We start from the raw sequence: 19,322 nt of genomic DNA, 5'->3' as shown, positions 1-19,322 counted from the left end.
GGGGGGCCATATGGAGAGAAATCTACTCCCAAGTGGGCCGGACTGGTAAAATCACGGCACAATAACTTAAAAATAAAGAAGGTTTTCTTTGTTCGAAATTAGAACAAGCACATTCTGAATTTTTTTTTTTTTTTTTACATTTATATGTTGCTGTTGATAGTATTCTATCTTTATTTGTTGTTATCTATACTTTCTGATTAAATTATGTGATAAGGTTCATCAATCAACTCGTTGGTGTTAATGTTCCATCCATCAAGATAAAAAAAAAAATATTAAAATCAATCAATCAATCAATGTTTACTTATATAGCCCTAAATCACTAGTGTCTCAAAGGGCTGCACAAACCACCACGACATCCTCGGTAGGCCCACATAAGGGCAAGGAAAACTCACACCCAGTGGGACATTGGTGACAATAATGACCCAGTGGGACGTCGGTGACTATGAGAACCTTAGAGAGGAGGAAAGCAATGGATGTCGAGCGGGTCTAACATGATACTGTGAAAGTTCAATCCACAATGGATACAACACAGTCGCGAGAGTCCAGTCCAAAGAGGATCCAAGACACAGCAGCGAGAGTCCCGTTCACAGCGGAGCCAGCAGGAAACCATCCCAAGCGTAGGCGGACCAGCAGCGCAGAGATGTCCCCAGCCGATACACAGGCGAGCAGTACATGGCCACCGGATCGGACCGGACCCCCTCCACACGGGAGAGTGGGACATAGAAGAAAAAGAAAAGAAACGGCAGATCAACTGGTCTAAAAAGGGAGTCTATTTAAAGGCTAGAGTATACAAATGAGTTTTAAGGTGAGACTTAAATGCTTCTACTGAGGTGGCATCTCGAACTGTTACCGGGAGGGTATTCCAGAGTACTGGAGCCCGAAAATAAAACACTCTATAGCCCGCAGACTTTTTTTGGGCTTTGGGAATCACTAATAAGCCGGAGTCCTTTGAACGCAGATTTCCTGCCGGGACATATGGTACAATACAATCGGCAAGATAAGATGGAGCTAGACCGTGTAGTATTTTATACGTAAGTAGTAAAACCTTAAAGTCACATCTTAAGTGCACAGGAAGCCAGTGCAGGTGAGCCAGTACAGGCGTAATGTGATCAAACTTTCTTGTTCTTGTCAAAAGTCTAGCAGCCGCATTTTGTACCAACTGTAATCTTTTAATGCTAGACATGGGGAGACCCGAAAATAATACGTTACAGTAGTCGAGGCGAGACATAACAAACGCATGGATAATGATCTCAGCGTCTTTAGTGGACAGAATGGAGCGAATTTTAGCGATGTTACGGAGATGAAAGAAGGCCGTTTTAGTAACGCTTTTAATGTGTGCCTCAAAGGAGAGAGTTGGGTCGAAGATAATACCCAGATTCTTTACCGTGTCGCCTTGTTTAATTGTTTGGTTGTCAAATGTTAGAGTTGTATTATTAAATAGAGTTCGGTGTCTAGCAGGACCAATAATCAGCATTTCCGTTTTTTTGGCGTTGAGTTGCAAAAAGTTAGCGGACATCCATTGTTTAATTTCATTAAGACACGCCTCCAGCTGACTACAATCCGGCGTGTTGGTCAGCTTTAGGGGCATGTAGAGTTGGGTGTCATCAGCATAACAGTGAAAGCTAACACCGTATTTGCGTATGATGTCACCTAGCGGCAGCATGTAGATGCTGAAGAGTGCAGGGCCAAGGACCGAACCCTGGGGAACTCCACACGTTACCTTAACGTAGTCCGAGGTCACATTGTTATGGGAGACACACTGCATCCTATCAGTAAGATAAGAGTTAAACCAAGACAGGGCTAAGTCTGACATACCAATTTGTGTTTTGATACGTTCTAATAAAATATTATGATCGACGGTATCGAAAGCAGCGCTAAGATCGAGGAGCAGCAACATAGATGACGCATCAGAATCCATCGTTAGCAATAGATCATTAGTCATTTTTGCGGGGGCTGTCTCCGTCGAGTGATTTGCCCTGAAACCGGATTGAAAGGTTTCACATAGATTGTTAGACGCTAAGTGTTCATTTAACTGCCCCGCAACAATTTTTTCAAGGATTTTTGAAATAAAGGGAAGGTGAGACACCGGTCGGTAATTTACCATGAGGTCAGGATCGAGGTTAGGTCTTTTAAGAAGAGGATGAATAACTGCTTTTTTGAATGCTAGGGGAACAGTGCCCGAGGAGAATGATAAGTTTATAATATTTAGCACTGATGGACCTAATAATACAAAGAGCTCCTTGATCAGTTTCCCAGGAAGAGGGTCAAGTAAACATGTTGTTTGTTTTATTCCATTTACACGTTGTAACAATTCCTCTAATGTTATTTCCTCAAAACGAGAGAAACTATTTTGGAGGGCAGTATCCGCCGTATATACAATCGTGTCAGTGTTAATAGAACCCCGTTGTAGCTGGGACGCATTGTCTTTAATCTCCTTTCTAATGACTTCAATTTTCTTACTAAAGAATTGCATAAAGTCATCAGCTGAGTGGGTTGAGCTACTGGAAGGAGTCCCTTGTTGGGTTAGCGATGCTACCGTACTAAACAAAAATTTAGGATCGTTTTTATTACGGTGGATGAGATTTGAGTAATATTTAGCTTTAGCTAAGGTAAGCATGCGTTTATAAGTTATTAAACCATCACTCCATGCTTGATGGTGCACCTCAAGTTTAGTCGTGCGCCATTTGCGTTCCAGCTTTCTACATAATAATTTCTGAGCTCTAGTTTCTTCTGTAAACCACGGGGTGCGCTTTTTTGGAGCCTTTTTTAACTTTAGCGGTGCTATGTTATCAATGGTTTCGCGCAGGGCGTCTTTAAAGTTGTTAGTGAGGTTATCAATAAAGCCCACATACTTTGGGAATGGTGCCATTACCGAGGGCAGTAGGTCAGCAAGAGTTGTCGTTGTGGCCGTATTAATGTTGCGGCTGCTATAGCAGTTAGTATTATTATTAGTTTGACGAACATGCGTCTGAACCTCGAATTTTATAAGGTAATGATCGGACAATACTTTAGTATACGGGAGTATCGTAACTTTGGAAATGGTGATGCCCCTGACAAGCACTAGGTCTATCGTATTACCGTTGCGATGCGTGGGTTCATTTATTATTTGTGTGAGACCACAGCTATCAATTACAGTCTGGAGCGCTACGCACGGTGGGTCCGATGGGGTATTCATATGGATATTAAAGTCCCCCATTATGATTATATTATCGGCGTGTGTCACTAGATCAGCAACGAACTCTGAGAATTCATTAGTAAAGTCCGAATAGGGCCCTGGGGGGCGGTAGATAACAGCCAGGTGTAGAGGCAGCGGTGTGACAGACCTCATAGTAAGCACCTCAAACGATTTATATTTATTATTTATGTTAGAACTAAGGTTAAAGTTTTCGTTGTATATTAGTGCGACCCCCCCACCCCTTTTGAGCGGACGGGCAATATGCGCATGTGTAAAGTTAGGAGGACATGCCTCATTTAGCGCAAAAAAGTCATTTGGTTTAAGCCAGGTTTCGCTGAGACCGATGACGTTAAGATTGTTGTCTCTGATAATATCATTAACTAATAACGTTTTGGGAGACAATGATCTTATGTTTAAAAAACTATATTATAGGTAGTGGGCTGTTTTAGGGAGTTTTTGATCAAATTATCCGTAGTAGCAATATTAATAATGTTGTGTTTATTATGCCCAGTGCATTCAGTATAGTTACGACCATATCTAGGAATTGATACGACAGGAATTTTCCGATTGTTTGATTGTTGCTTTGATAAACTGCACGCATCATGGTTAGCCACCTCAGTAACGGGGATTTTCCGATTGTTTGTTTGTTGCTTTGATAAACTGCACGCATCATAGTTAGCCACCTCAGTAAAACACATGTCCAACTCTGAAACACTCAAAGCAGAAAAAACTTGTTCTAATTTAACTGACTCCTTACCCAGACCAGTAGTCTCGCATTTTCCATTTAAATCCGTCTTCGGGATGGAGGGAAGTGGTGTTCTGTGGGGATTAGCCTTCTGCTTTGTTTTTAGCCCCGCTCGGCATCCGCGTTTCCGATCACACCACTGGCGTCTGCTCCGTTGACGGCCTCCGCTGCTACTATACTCCCCTGCTTCACAGGCCGCTGGATGTAGCCGCCGATGTATTCCCATGCTAGTTAGCAAGTCTAGCACGCAAGTGTCTATCAGTCCAAAACGGCCCAATATGTCCACATCCAGAAGTGTCTGGCGGTCGTACGTGATCACGGAGTGACCACGATGTGAGCCAGCCATAGAGTTTGTGGAATTGTCCGGTATTTCTGCCAAATGTTCCATCTTTAGCTGGAGCTCCTCGAGAGCGCAGCCCGTCCGGGCGCCGCCATCTTGGATATTTCAAATCAAAATTACAGGATGTTATTTATGTACGTTGATCATTTTTGTCTACCGATGCACTAACATCATGTGTGCTTTTTGTGTTTTTACATATGTAGCATCATCTACAAAAATACACAAAATTGTTATGGCGACATCTAGTGGACACATTTAGAACAGCAGTTTCTTTCATTCAAACATTTTGGCTCATCTTCATACTTAGCCACCTCATCCCGCGGGCCGGATAAAACCTGTTTGAGGACCTGATCCGGCCCGCGGGCTTTACGTTTGACACCCCTGATGTAAAGGATGCATAACGTGACCCCAGCCTCTACTCAGTGGCCTAGTGGTTAGAGTGTCCGCCCTGAGATTGATAGGTTGTGAGTTCAAACCCCGGCTGACTCATACTATAGAATATAAAAATGGGACTCATTACCTGCCTGCTTGGCACTCAGCATCAAGGGTTGGAATTGGGGGTTAAATCACCAAAAATTATTTCCGGGCGCGGCACCACTGCTGCCCACTGCTCCCCTCACCTCCCAGGGCGTGATCAAGGGTGATGAGTCAAATGCAGAGAATAATTTCACCACACCAAGAGTGTGTGTGACAATCATTGGTACTTTAACTTTAACTTTACTGTTCCATCTATTCTATGCACCTTATAATGCGGTGTGCTTTATATATGAACAAAGTTTTAAAATAGGCCAATCATTGAAGGTGCACCTTATAATCCGGTGCGCCTTATAGTGCGGAAAATACGGTATATCTCCATCTTTAGTGATAAATGTGGCCCCCGGATAAACATGTGTCACAAACATTGTATTAGATGATATGTGGATGTTGTGCTTACTTGGACTGTGATGAAGCTGTGAGGACTCAGGTGGTTTGTCTTCATGCTCTTCAGTCTTCACAGAGACAACAGTCAGTGGAAACTTGCTGACATCAGCCTCCTCCTGCCCTACAGGACACTCTCCCTCCTGACTGATCCACACTTCCTCCTCTTCCTCTTTAATGTGGGGGGGCTGTGGATCCTCCTGCTGCTGAAGGGGACGTTCTTCTTGACGAGCGTTCATCTGTTGGACGTCCGCAAGACAACACAAACAAACTTCAGCTCAGATGTGTCAAATATTTTTTAGTCTATCAAATATAATATTTTCCAAGTGGACTGACACCACTCTGTGGTGATGTTCTTCTACACATGGAATAATCATCAGTTATTGATTATTATGAATTGTGTTATTGATCCTGTTTTCTGCATTTACATTAATTATTGATTAAAAAGTAACAACTTATAGAAAACCTCCTGCTGGGATTTTAATACCGTCATGACTGCATGAAGTCAGTCTGCACGTATAAAAGTGTCATTGTGCTGCAGCATCAAGTGACGCCAACTGGCTCCTCCCACTACCAACCTACCAGCCAACCTTGACGTGCACCTCCAAAATAGTCCCACCTCACGTCAACGGTGACCAGGACTACAGAGCTGTGGTCGGTTGGCTTTACTTTTACACGCAATATCCTCTCCTTGTTCTCCATTACCTCCCTGCTTGGCACTCAGCATCAAGGGTTGTGATTGGGGGTTAAATCACCATAAATGATTCCCGGGCGCAGCACTGCTGCTGCCCACTGCTCCCCTCACCTCCCAGGGTGTGATCAAGGGGATGGGTCAAATGCAGAGGACACATTTCACCACACCTAGTGTGTGTGTGACAATCATTGCTACTTTAACTTTCTTCTGCGAAAGCAACATTTTTAACCCAACAGAAAACAAACAGAAGTGCAGCGAAGCACTTGGAACAAGTGCCAGCGAGTATATATATATATATATATATATATATATATATATATATATATATATATATATGTATATATATATATACATATATATATATATATACAAATTCATAAATGTAAACAAATATTTAGAATATTTGGGTACCTCATGTTTCGACTACATACAAAATATTGATGCAAATTCATTTTGTGTGCAGTATATTAAAGCTATTTTTAATATTTAACATTTATTTAATTAAATATTTATTTTAGTCTGACTGAATAAGCATTACTCGCTTACAATTGTGCAAATAGTGTATTCATAATAACAAACATCAGTTGATTTAATTTCCATGATATGTCCACCAAATGCAGCTGAGATAGGCTCCAACACCCCCTCGCAACCTCAAATAGGGACAAGCGGTAGAAAAATGGATGGATGGTTGTTATCAAGGTAATAGAAGTGCGTGCAAACATCATTTGTATTTATTGCTAATAAAGTTGACACCAACATAAAGCAGACCACTGCAATAATACATTATATTACACTGTCATCACAATAACAATAATACTTTTTTTTCATCCTGTAAAGCATCTTTGAGTACACTGAAAAGCGCTATACCAAATAAAATGTATTATTATTATTATTATTATACCATGTGACTTATTCCAGACTTAAATTAGGAGACGATCGTTTCTTTCTAGTAACAAATATTCAATGATGTTAAGCGTGACTGTGTTAAGTGTTGTACTGTTGTACGCCCTTACTCATTGTGTCCTTTAGAGGGCAGTGTTTACCTCTGTGTTACCTGACACCTATGTTTCCTGTTCCGGAGTCAAGAGTTCAATCTGTGTGTCTAGCGGCAGCACATTGACGATGCTGCCGATACAATAAATACATCTAAAAGACCAAAGGCAAAGTGTGTCTCATGAGAGTTTGGCTACATCTCCACCGCAACGCACGATGCTCATCAGACTGTAATATACAACAAAAAAACAGTTAAAGTATTAAATAAGTCAATATAATTCTTACATAGAACATATAAAATACACTCCTCAAAAAAAAACGCCCGCATTTGCTACAAAGGCCTGCTAGCGGGCTAACGCTAGCACGTTAGCTTCGAACAACATATCAGGTAAATAAGATAAATATTATGAAAATATATCATGTATATTACCTCATAAGCCGCGTGTACAAGAGAGGAGTGGAATATATTCTTCCTATTGTTACACCAGCAACTCTTAAATGGGACTATTTATCTTGTTCTTTGGCCGGGCGAAGGAAGTGTGCACCACTCACTATTGTCCCAGTGAAACACGTGTTTGAAGGAAGTGTGCACCACTCACTATTGTCCCGGTGAAACACGTGTTTGAAGGAAGTGTGCACCACTCACTATTGTCCCAGTGAAACACGTGTTTGAAGGAAGTGTGCACCACTCACTATTGTCCCAGTGAAACACGTGTTTGAAGGAAGTGTGCACCACTCACTATTGTCCCAGTGAAACACGTGTTTGAAGGAAGTGTGCACCACTCACTATTGTCCCAGTGAAACACGTGTTTGAAGGAAGTGTGTACCACTCACTATTGTCCCAGTGAAACACGTGTTTGGCCAACATTTGTTCCGCGGTTGAGAACACCTCGATGACGTCACACAGGAGGAAAAACAAAACAAGATGGCGTCTGGCGGAGAATACGTTGTTTTGGTTATTATGGTTTCTAGGTCTTAATTACAACGTACATGTGCACATGTGTGTCGTTTAACGCAGTAAACGTCGTTATTAATTGTTTGTATGCGGATACATTAGTCTGAGTGCACTTTGACGTGGTTAGCTTAGCGTGTTAGCTGCTAACAAAGAGAGGCGGAAGTGATCGACACATCAAAGCAGAGATCCAATGTAAGTGTAAAGTGTTTTTATTGTGTGAACATGTCTACATTACAAATGATGTGAGTGTTGCTGAATCAGCGACTAACTGCTGCCGTTGAAGAAATATTTGTGATGTTAGAGAAAAAAAAAATACAGCAGAGTACAAGGAGGAACTTTGTCCAACAAAAGAGGAGAAGGAGCAACAACATCAACTACTGGACGCTGTTTTCAAGGAACATCAAGTTGTGTTACACATCCATTCTTCCATCCATCTTCTTCTGCTTATCTGAGGTCAGTTCGCGGGGGCAGCAGCCTAAGCAAGGAAACACCAGTCTTTCCTCTCCCCAGCCACTTCATCCAGCTCTTCCCGGGGGATACCGAAGCGTTCCCAGGCCAGCCGGGAGACATAGTCTACCCAACGTGTCCTGGGTCTTCCCGTGGAATCCTATCGGTCGGACATGCCCGAAACACCTCCCTAGGGAGGCATTCGGGTGGCATCCTGACCAAATGCCCGAACCACCTTATCTGGCACTTCTCGATGTGGAGGTGCAGTGGCTTTACTTTGAGCTCCTCCCGGATGGCAGACCTTCTCACCCTATCTCTAAGGGAGAACTCCGCCACCCGGCAGAGGAAACTCATTTCAGCTTCTTGTACCCGTGATCTTATCTTTTCGGTCATAACCCAAAGCTCATGACCATAGGTGAGGATGGGAACGTAGATCGACCGGTAAATTGAGAGCTTTGCCTTCCAGCTCAGCTCCTTCTTCACCACAACGGATCGATACAGCGTCCCCATTACTGAAGACGCCGCACCGATCCGCCTGTCAATCTCACCATCCACTCTTCCCTCGCTTGTGAATAAGACTCTGAGGTACTTGAACTCCTCCACTTGGAGGCAGGGTCTCCTCCCCAACCCGGAGATGGCACTCCAACCTTTTCTGTACGAGAACCTTGGACTCGGACTTGGACGTGCTGATTCTCATTCCAGTCGCTTCACACTCGGCTGCAAACCGATCCAGTTAGAGCTAAATTTGCTAGCCAGATGAAGAGACTTAATCCTGCAGCCACCAAACCGGATCCCCTCAACTCCTTGACTCCGTCTAGAAATTCTGTCTATAAAAGTTTTGAACAGAATCGGCGCTTTGGCGGAGTCCAACCCTCACTGGAAAAGTGGACCAAGCTCTGACACTGATCATACAGGGAGCGGACCGCCACAATAAGACAGTCCGATACCCCATACTCTCTGAGCACTCCCCACAGGACTTGCCGAGGGACACGGTCGAATGCCTTCTCCAAGTCCACAAAGCACATGTAGACTGGTTGGGCAAACTCCCATGCACCCTCAAGAACCCTGCCCAGAGTATAGACCTGGTCCACAGTTCCACGACCAGGACGAAAACCACACTGTTCCTCCTAAATCTGAGGTTCGACTATGCGGCATAAACTCCTCTCCAGTACTTCTGAATGGACCTTCCCGGGAAGGCTGAGGATGCTTCTACATATTGACACAAATATATAAAAAACAGTAACCTTGTGACGGATGCTTTTGCAATTGTTTTATTTGATCTTTCACAACACCTGGTGGCCACAATAATTCATGAAGTCAAGCTCATGGCAAAGAACGTTGAATGATGCGGGCACGTTTGTTACTGGATACTTTCTATCAGACTTCTGTTTTGGAGACTTTGTGTCCGTATTAAGCAACTATAATTATTTGATATGCTTAAATGTGCTGTTTTAGCTTAGCTGTTGTGTAGCTGCTCGCTCCTTGTAGCTTACAGCAGGTGTGTCCAAAGTGCAGCCCATAACTATGTTTTTAATTGACAACGGGGAGTTTTGAAAATGTGCTATTTGCGTGTCGGTCCAATCAGCAGCAGTTACGCCCTATTTCATCATTGGACCTAAGTCTTTGGCTTGGTAGGCGGGTACGAGGCTACCAAGCCAGGTGGTACGAGCACGGAGGAGCCTTTGTAGTGGTGTCGCAGCTCGGTGGTCGTGCCGTCAGGTAACACCAGGAAGGTTCCTTCTGTGCGATATTGACTGGTGCTTTTTTTCTCCCTGGACTCTGACTTCATATCTGGTGTTGTCCTTCAGACCTCGGCCAAGAAGCCACGTAAACAGTGTGAAGAATGTGGGCGATAAGAGTGTGTGTGCGTGGGCATGAACTTGCACCCACTTTCAACTGGAACTCAGCACATATGATTAGTTGCACGGCCTATTCTTATCTATATTAAACTTTTCTTAATCACTTCATCCTTCATTATCTTAATTATATCCCAACTTTAGCTACCTGTAAAAATTAGTGACTTATTGTTGTCCATTTGTAAATATTTTTTTTTTAAATTATAGTCTCCTCACTTGAACCAGACAGTCATTAGGACAAAAGACCCTGAGAGGACTTTGCCCTTTAAAAGGTAAAGCCTCAAAAAGGACAGTATTAAGATGAATTCATTACATTTGCTATGAGGCATTTTGTTATTGATATATTCTGTTTTTGTTACTTGGGGCGGTATAGCTCGGTTGGTAGAGTGGCCGTGCCAGCAACTTGAGGGTTCCTGGTTTGATCCCAGTTCTGCCATCCTAGTCACTGCCATTGTGTCCTTGGGCAAGACACTTAACCCACCTGCTCCCAGTGCCACCCACATTGTTTTAAATGTAACTTAGATATTGGGTTTCACTATATAAAGCGCTTTGAATCACTAGAGAAAAGCGCTACATAAATATAATTCACTTCACTTCACATGATATCTTGTTTTTCTCATTTCAAGGGGAACTGCACTTTTTGGAGTCATTCACAGTCCCTATGGAAGTTAAAGTTAAGGTCCCAATGTTAGTCACACACTAGGTGTGGTGAAATGATCCTCTGCATTTGACCCATCCCCAAGTTCACCCCCTGGGAGGTGAGGGCAGCGGAGGCCGCACTCGGGAATCTTTTGGTGATTTAACCCCCAACCTTTGATGCTGAGTGCCAAGCAAGGAGGCAATGGGTCTGTTTTAAAATGGTTCTATAAGTAATTCTATATGAAGTAATACATCGCAAAATCCTTTTTAAACCATATTGTCCATCCATAGTAAAAACTCCTGTCGTCCTGGTTTTTGTTTCTTTTCCTGTGACAAATGTTGTAAAGAGCAGCGTGTTTGTGCGTCACTGAGATTTCAAGACAGTTCATACGATAACTTGTTTTTCCAAAGTGCATGTCAAAGTAGTGAATGCATTGTGTGACTGAGCAGAGATGCTGTGTTTGTCTTGCAGACGTCTGTGAAGAACATCTTCACCCTGAGCAACAGAAGTGGAGCTTCAGGATGCGGACGGAGGAAACACAGCCCTCCCACATTAAGATGGAAGAGGAATACACACTGATCCCCCATTTTAAAAAGGAAGAGGAGGACCCACTGACACCCCTTTTTAAAGAGAAATCAGTGGACCCACTGAGTTCTCACATTAAAGAGGAAGAGGAGGAACACCGCATCAGTCAAGAATGGTTGGAGAAGTTCCATTTGATTGTGAAGAGTGAAGATGATGAGGTGAAAGTGAGGAGAGGGGAGGGGGGGAGCCTCCAAGCAGCAGCTCAACACAACACATGACAACAGAAGCTGATGGAGACCACTGTGGAGGATCACAAGCAGACAAGCTCTTAGCTCCACTATCAGATAGTGAGGACACAACGTCACACTCTCCTGACACTGATGATGAAGACTCTAAAGATGATAAGACATGTCACACTGACAACACTCACTTCACATCTTCTCTCTGTCACAAAACCTTTAAATATCCAGTTATTTGAAAAGACACATGAGAACACACACTGGAGAAAAAAGCCTTTTCATGCTCAATCTGTGGTAAAGGTTTTACTCGAAGGCACTCTTTGAAAAGACACATGAGAACACACACTGGAGAAAAACCTTTTTCCTGCTCAGAATGTGGTAAATATTTTACTCTAAGGATCAATTTGAAAGTACACATGAGAATACACACTGGAGAAAAACCTTTTTCCTGCTCAGAATGTGGTAAAAGTTTCATAACAAATCATACCTTAAAAGAACACATGGGAACACACAATGGAGAAAGACCTTTTTTATGTTCAATCTGTGGTAAATATTTTACTTGAAGGCACTATTTAAAAACACACATGAGTACACACACTGGAGAAAAACCTTACACATGTTCAGTATGTTGTAAAAGTTTTATACAAACTACGTATTTGAAAAGACACATGAGAAGACACCCAGGCGAGAAAGTGTTGAGTTGCAGTGTGTGTGGTGAAAGATTGTCTTCTAAGTACCAGTGTAAGAAACACAAGTGTGCTGGTGAGAACAGCAGCAGCAAATGAAACTGCAGGATTTGAAATAAACTGTCAAGACTTTAACTTTGACTTTCTAACAACATCAGCACATAGATGCTAACATTAATAGATTTGATATATCAGTTAATTGCTATTTTCAGTCAAGTACATGTTTAATATACAACATGGTGTACTTTTATTTAAAAATGAACACAACACTTTGACTGCAAAGGTGAGAATAAACAGGACAAATCCTGTTAGAAATACTTGTGTATAGATATATTCAGAAATCATTTTTAATTATTAATGATGTTATAGATGAACTCCTTTATATGATGTACATATTTGTTTTACATGTGTTCATACCTTTGCTTTTGAGTACACATAAATCCCTCCTAGTTCATATTTACTGATTCGCATCTGAAACATCTTCTGGACCACTTCTGGAAGCATATTATTATTTACTTTATACATCAGTTCAGCAGTTGTCTTTTATACAAGATCATTTACTTTTAAAATGTGTGACTTTATGAATCATTTGTTGGGTCTCAATAATCTATTTTTTAAATTAATTTGTATTACTCTCTTTTGTAATATGAATATTGTTTTATATGTATGTTCCCTTTATGCAATATGTAGATTAGAGAAAATGGCAACAAATGTTGAAGGTTATGAAGGATAATTTAGTTTTTAATAATGTAGATTTCTTATTAAAAAACTACACATGACCATTGTTTTTTAAAGTATTTTCCCCCCCCTTTTTTAAAATCTGTTAACCATGATCAATTTTAGAAAGTTAGGAATGTTAGGTAAAAGTCAATAATGTACATCATCACACAGAGCTCTATTGTACATCCATCCATTTTTTCCTACCACTTGTCCCTTTCATTTCGTATGTATAGCCTTTAATCACAAACTTGTCCGCCAAAGGGTGTTGCATTTTGGAGAAACTCCTTCTGTCAGAGTGCTGTTCAACACTGCAAAGAGGAACCCAATGATGCGCAGGACGCTGAGTAAAACACTTCTTTTTCTGCGGAAATCTACTCACAAAAACAATCCAAACAGGAGGTAACAAAAAGCGACGGTGCGAAAAAGAGAAGACAAAATGTGCATCGTGGAAAAAAGAACAAAAGCTACTTGTATACACAAATAAACTTAACTTGGTTTGGAGTTACAAGACGTGCACACTACAAAACAACACCAAGATGGATGGCACTGGGAATGGCCAAGGTGGAAAAATACTCAAAGCATGTAATCAACTGGCGTGGAGCGGATTCACCGAGTGCCATCCAGCTGTCAAGGTGCTGCTTAAGTAGCACCAGGGTCGATTGGAAGCAGCTGTGCACATCCCACAACTCCGCCCACAAGGGCAACACAGGAACTCTGGAGGGAGGAGAAACGTTAGAACAAGGTCAACTGCACCAAAAGAGGGAAACTGACAATACAAACCACTAGGTGGCAGCAGGCGGGAAAACTTCCCTCAAATTAATTTGGAAAAAAATGGACTGAGCATAAGACATAAATCATCACAAATAAAGTGAAATCATTCAAAAAGTTGACCTTTGTAACTCACTTCGATCCAAAATTATCCAGGATGTTTCTCCAGAATGTTCCACTGGAGAATGCTGTCAAACTGTTTTGTTTACTAGGAAAATGTAAACCAAATATTTTTTTTTTAATTCTGTCATTACACACACGCAGATATATATCTATATATATATATCTATATCTATATATATATATCTATATATATATATATATATATATATATATATATATATATATATATATATATATAGATATATATATATATATTTATGTGGGAATAAGCGGTAGAAATGGGATGGATGGATGTATTTATGTCTGTATATATACATATATATATATATATATATATATATATATATATATATATATATATATATATATATATATATACGTATATACATTATACATATATATATATAAGTAAAGGAAATTTAAAAAGAACATGAAAACCTCCCACATTCTAAAATACATTATAAAAACGATTAACATCAAAGACAAAAATAATATGAGTGTAATATTTCTTTTCTTTCGTTATGCTACTGTTGTTTCAATACATTGTTAAATATTTGAATAGTTTTACAGAAATAAGTTTTATGTCTTTGTTTTGAAAATTTGAAATGGAAAAGTTTACTTTTATTTTCACAATAAGTAAATAGTATATAACAAAATAGTTTTACCGGGGTTGGAAAGCTGGTTGTACTTATTCCTCTCGCGAGATTTGGAAAAGAGCTGCTTACTTGTTTCTCTTGCGAGATTTGGAAAATAGCTGTTTACTTGTTTCTCTCGCGAGATCTGACAACACTGCGCGCGAACCAAACACGGCGAGGATAAAGCAAGATGGCGTCTGACGGTGAAGACGTTATTGCAGTCGTCACAGTTCAGTGTTCTTAATCTGTGCCTCCATGTACACATATATGTCCTTTATTAGACTCTAGTAAATAGAGTAAACATCGTTAATAACTGTTTGCATCCGGTTATATTAGTCTGAGCGCACTTTGATGCTTCTCGAGCTAGCTTAGCTTGCTAGTTAGCTTAGCTTGTTAGCTGCTAACAAAGAGAGGCGGAAGTGATCAAAACACATCGCTAAGTAGAGATCAAGTGTGAGTGTAAAGTGTTGTGATTGTGTGAAAATGTGCCAAAGAACCACAGCAGAGTACGAGGAGGAACTTTGTCCAACAAAAGAGGAGAAGGAGCGACAACATGAAAAACATCAAGTTGTGTTACACAGAACAGGTTTGTTTACTTCTTACTCTCACATCTTTACTAACTTTATATTTCATTATTAACACTATTCTTAAATAGATTGTCTACAGGAAGATGAATTGTCATGTGAGGATGATGCACTGATTGTTTTACATTGTTCATAAGAAGGAGACATTGTCAGACACACAATATTTATGAGAGTTTGATGTTTGTAACAATGTGTATCAACATGTTCACACAAAACTCACACAGTCACCGGGGGAAAATTCCAGAGAGCAGGTTAAGTGCAAAGTCCTGAGTATGGAAAGCTCGAGAGTTTTACCTCCAAAAATAAGAGAGGTAAGACAAATTCAGAGTCAGTTACCATGGTTACTGATGCTGTAAACCTAGCCTGCTAGCTGGCAGGTTTGACAAGTTATATATGTGTGTCAAAGCTATACTGACCTGCTATTTCCTTCATGTCGGTGTTCGTTGATGCAGCCATTAATGTTGCATTGATTATTGAAAAAACAGCCTGCTCTAAAGATGACATCTTGATCTCATACCATCTCAAACCAATTGACTGTTCATTATTAAGTGAAGTGTCTTATAGTCGCTTAAGTTCGTCTTTTACCAAGCAACACTATGTTTTATCCAGTTACTCAATTAATCGGAAACATTTCCCGTAGAACACTTGATTAATAACATTTTCAATAGCTAGAGCCCATTATTTCATGTACGATTTAATACTTAGCATGTAGGAGCTAAAATGTGTTTTGTTTGTGTCCTGTAGACATCCATCAGCCGATTGAACACCAAGAAGAATGTCTCCCTCATCTGCAGGGGGACAGTTTCACTTTAGAATATCCACAGCCCTCACATTTTAAAGGGGACAAGGGGGATTCACAGCCCTTTTATTTTAAAGAGGAAGAGGAGGGAGAGTGTCCTATAGGGCAGGAGGAGGCTGATGTCAGCAAGTTTCCACTGACTGTTGTCTCTGTGAAGACTGAAGAGCATGAAGACAAACCACCTGAGTCCTCACAGCTTCATCACAGTCCAAGTAAGCACAACATCCACATATCATCTAATACAATGTTTGTGACACATGTTCATCCGGGGGACACATTTATCACTAAAGATGAAGATATGTTTGCTTTTTAACACCACCATTTAAATATGAATGCCCATCAATCATCAACAGTGTAATTGCTGGGGTGTAACCATGTGACCTAGAGGCCGTCCTCCTTACCTCACGTGGTCAAATGAAGGCAAACATTCAATATGGCTACTGTTTATTTACCTTAGCAGCACATATGTCAGCATATTTCAAAGGTTTAGTGGTGAAGATTAGGGATGTATTTGTGTATACGTGTATTTGTATTTAACCGTTTCGGTACGGGGGTTTCGGTTTGGTTCGGAGGTGTACTGAATGAGTTTCCACACGAACATATTAACCTAAAGCCTTAACAAGCTGCTCCGCTTCGTTATGCCTGTCCCTGTCAGTACTCTACACAGCACCCAGCATTGTCCCACCCACACAACCATCTGATTGGTTACAGACAGAACAGTAATAGCCAATCAGCAGTGCATATTCAGAGCAGTAACAGCCAATCAGCAGTGTGTATTCAGAGCGCAAGGAGTCAGTGGTCCACCGTCGTCATGAGCAGGTAGGTGTTTAGCTGGTAAGCATCAGGCAGCGGACTCTCCCCAAATTGTAATAAACACCTCCCAGTCAACTACAAACCATGTTTCCATATGAGTTGGGAAATCCTGTTAGATGTAAATATAAACAGAATACAATGATTTACAAATCATTTTCAAGCCATATTCAGTTGAATATGCTACAAAGACAACATATTTGATGTTCAAACTGATAAACTTTTTTTTCCCGCAAATAATCATTAACTTTAGAATTTAATGCCAGCAACACGTGAAAAAGAAGTTGGGAAAGGTGGCAATACATACTGATAAAGTTGAGGAATGCTCATCAAACACTTATATGGAACATCCCACAGGTGTGCAGGCTAATTGGGAACAGGTGGGTGCCATGATTGAGTATAAAAGCAGCTTCCATGAAATGCTAAGTAATTCACAAACAAGGATGAGGGTCACCACTTTGTATGCAAATTGTCGAACAGTTTTAGAACAACATTTCTCAACGAGCTATTGCAAGGAATTTAGGGATTTTACCATCTACGGTCCGTAAAATCATCAAAAGTTCAGAGAATCTGGAGAAATCACTGCACGTAAGCGATGATATTACGGACCTTTGAGCCCTCAGGCAGTACCGCATCAAAAACCGACATCAGTGTGTAAATGATATCACCACATGGGCTCAGGAACACTTCATAAAACCACTGTCAGTAACTATAGTTGGGCGCTACATGTGTAAGTGCAAGTTAAAACTCTACTATGCAAAGCCAAACCCATTTATCAACAATATCCTGAAACGCCGCCGGCTTGGCTGGGCCCGAGCTCATCTAAGATGGACTGATGCAAAGTGGAAAGGTGTTCTGTGGTCTGGAAACAGACAACGTGGTGTCCTCCAGAACAAAGAGGAAAATAACCATCCGGATTGTTGTAGGCGCAAAGTTCAAAAGGCAGCATCTGTGATGGTATGGGGGTGTATTAGTGCCCAAGGCATGGGTAACTTACACATCTGTGAAGGCACCATTAATGCTGAAAGGTCCATACAGGTTTTGGAGCACCATATGTTGCCATCCAAGCAACGTTATCAGGGACGCCCCCTGCTTGTTTCAGCAAGACAAGTGTTACAACAGCGTGGCTTCGTTGTAAAAGAGTGCGGGTACTTTCCTGGCCCGCCTGCAGTCCATACCTGTCTCCCATTGAAAATGTGTGACACATTATGAAGTATAAAATACAACAGCGGAGACCCCGGACTGTTGAAGGACTGAAGCTCTACATAAAACAAGAATGGGAAAGAATTCCACTTTCAAAGCTTCAACAATTAGTTTCCTCAGTTCCCAAACGTTTATTGAGTGTTGTTAAAAGAAAAGGTGATGTAACACAGTGGTGAACATGCCCTTTCCCAACTACTTTGGCATGTGTTGCAGCCACGAAATTTTAAGTTAATTATTATTTGCAAAAAAAATAAAGTTTATGAGTTTGAACATCAAATATGTTGTCTTTGTAGTGCATTCAATTGAATATGGGTTGAAAAGGATTTGCAAATCATTTTATTCCGTTTATGTTTACATCCAACACAATTTCCCAACTCGTATGGAAACGGGGTTTGTACTGTTTTGAAGCAGGAAAAAAGGACATTATGTTAAATGAAGAGTTTCTCTCTTTGATAGTTGATATAATAATGAGTTTTTTAGGTATTTCCAAGATGGCGCCAGTATGTGCTTCGGCCTGCCCTCTCTCGCTGTCAGCTCTGTTTGTTTTTGTGTTGTTTGCGTCTATTTTCGTCTCTGTCAGCTCACGGCTTGTGTATGACCGCCAAACACTGTTGGATCTTTGCCCGTGTCCCACTGATATTATCAACTTCGACGTTGTTTTTCCGACGTCCCAGTCAGCTTTTTCACTTAGCCGGATTCCTGCGTTCTTTTCACGTCTGCTGGCTCCTCTCACCCAGCGGAAGAGTCTCCGGCGCCGTGGTAAACGTGGCTTCCCGAAGGAGGATTGGTTTGGTATCCGGTCTCCTCCTGCGCCCACGCTCACTGGATCCCATCGGTTCCTGGCTTGTTCCTATTGTTGGTTTGGAGGATGAGGCTTGCCGCCGTTGCTCCTGCTGTCCCCACCCTGTGTGTCGGGCCCCACCTGGATTAGTTGCGGCCTTGGACGTGCCGGCCCCCGCCAGGTTCAGTCTTGAGAACGCAAGATCTTTCACAAACAAAACGTTTATCCTGAAGGATTTCTTCACTTCCCGCGGACTTGACTTCCTCTGTGTGACGAAAACATGGCTGAGAGCCGGTGAGTCCGCCCCTCTTAATGAACTTCTGTCTCCGGAGTGTTCCTACTTCTATTCTCCGCGGTCGTCCGGTCAAAAAGGAGGAGGATTAGCAGTGGTTTTTAAAAATGAATTTAAATGCCGTCTGATACGCCTGCAATCCTCCTTTTCAAGCTTGGAACTGTGCATGTTTGAACTGGGTCTTTCTGATGTCGTCCTGTGTGCCGTCGTCCATCGACCACCCAAGTACCCCAAAGACTTTATAACTGACTTTTCTGAATTTCTGTCTGAAATCCTGCCTAAATATAATCTTGTCCTTATTGCTGGTGATTTTAATATTCACACCTAAGCCCAGACGAGTCGCTTTCCAGGAGCTTCCTGACTCATTTAACTTTGTACAGTCTGTGTGTGGTTC

The 19,322-nt window shown here is 41.4% G+C and overlaps 3 protein-coding genes across 4 annotated transcripts in view; 1 reads left to right on the top strand and 2 right to left on the bottom strand.

Annotated features, from left to right (window-relative positions):
* LOC133546704 (zinc finger protein OZF-like) overlaps window positions 1-7,446 on the bottom strand; it is a 52,509-nt gene extending 45,063 nt beyond the window's left edge. For both annotated transcript variants that reach the window (XM_061892501.1, XM_061892503.1), the window contains exons 1-2: window positions 7,296-7,446; window positions 5,195-5,417 (exon numbers count right to left, since the gene is read on the bottom strand). In XM_061892501.1, coding sequence (XP_061748485.1) covers window positions 5,195-5,417 — 223 coding nt within the window. In that variant the 5' untranslated portion in view covers window positions 7,296-7,446. The remainder of the gene's footprint in view (window positions 1-5,194; window positions 5,418-7,295) is intronic.
* Window positions 1-19,322, bottom strand: part of LOC133546700 (gastrula zinc finger protein XlCGF57.1-like) — a 237,351-nt gene that overhangs the window by 177,683 nt on the left and 40,346 nt on the right. The window lies entirely within an intron of this gene.
* The window catches only part of LOC133546702 (oocyte zinc finger protein XlCOF22-like), a 22,293-nt gene continuing 17,600 nt past the window's right edge, over window positions 14,630-19,322 (top strand). The window contains exons 1-2 of the mRNA XM_061892498.1: window positions 14,630-15,045; window positions 15,788-16,054. Coding sequence (XP_061748482.1) covers window positions 14,943-15,045; window positions 15,788-16,054 — 370 coding nt within the window. The 5' untranslated portion in view covers window positions 14,630-14,942. The remainder of the gene's footprint in view (window positions 15,046-15,787; window positions 16,055-19,322) is intronic.

The sequence above is a fragment of the Nerophis ophidion genome, unplaced genomic scaffold, assembly GCF_033978795.1.
Source record: "Nerophis ophidion isolate RoL-2023_Sa unplaced genomic scaffold, RoL_Noph_v1.0 HiC_scaffold_38, whole genome shotgun sequence".
In the NCBI taxonomy this organism is placed as follows: Eukaryota; Metazoa; Chordata; class Actinopteri; order Syngnathiformes; family Syngnathidae; genus Nerophis; species Nerophis ophidion.
Note: the sequence above shows the minus strand (reverse complement) of the source record. Positions and strands in the feature narration are given on the sequence as shown.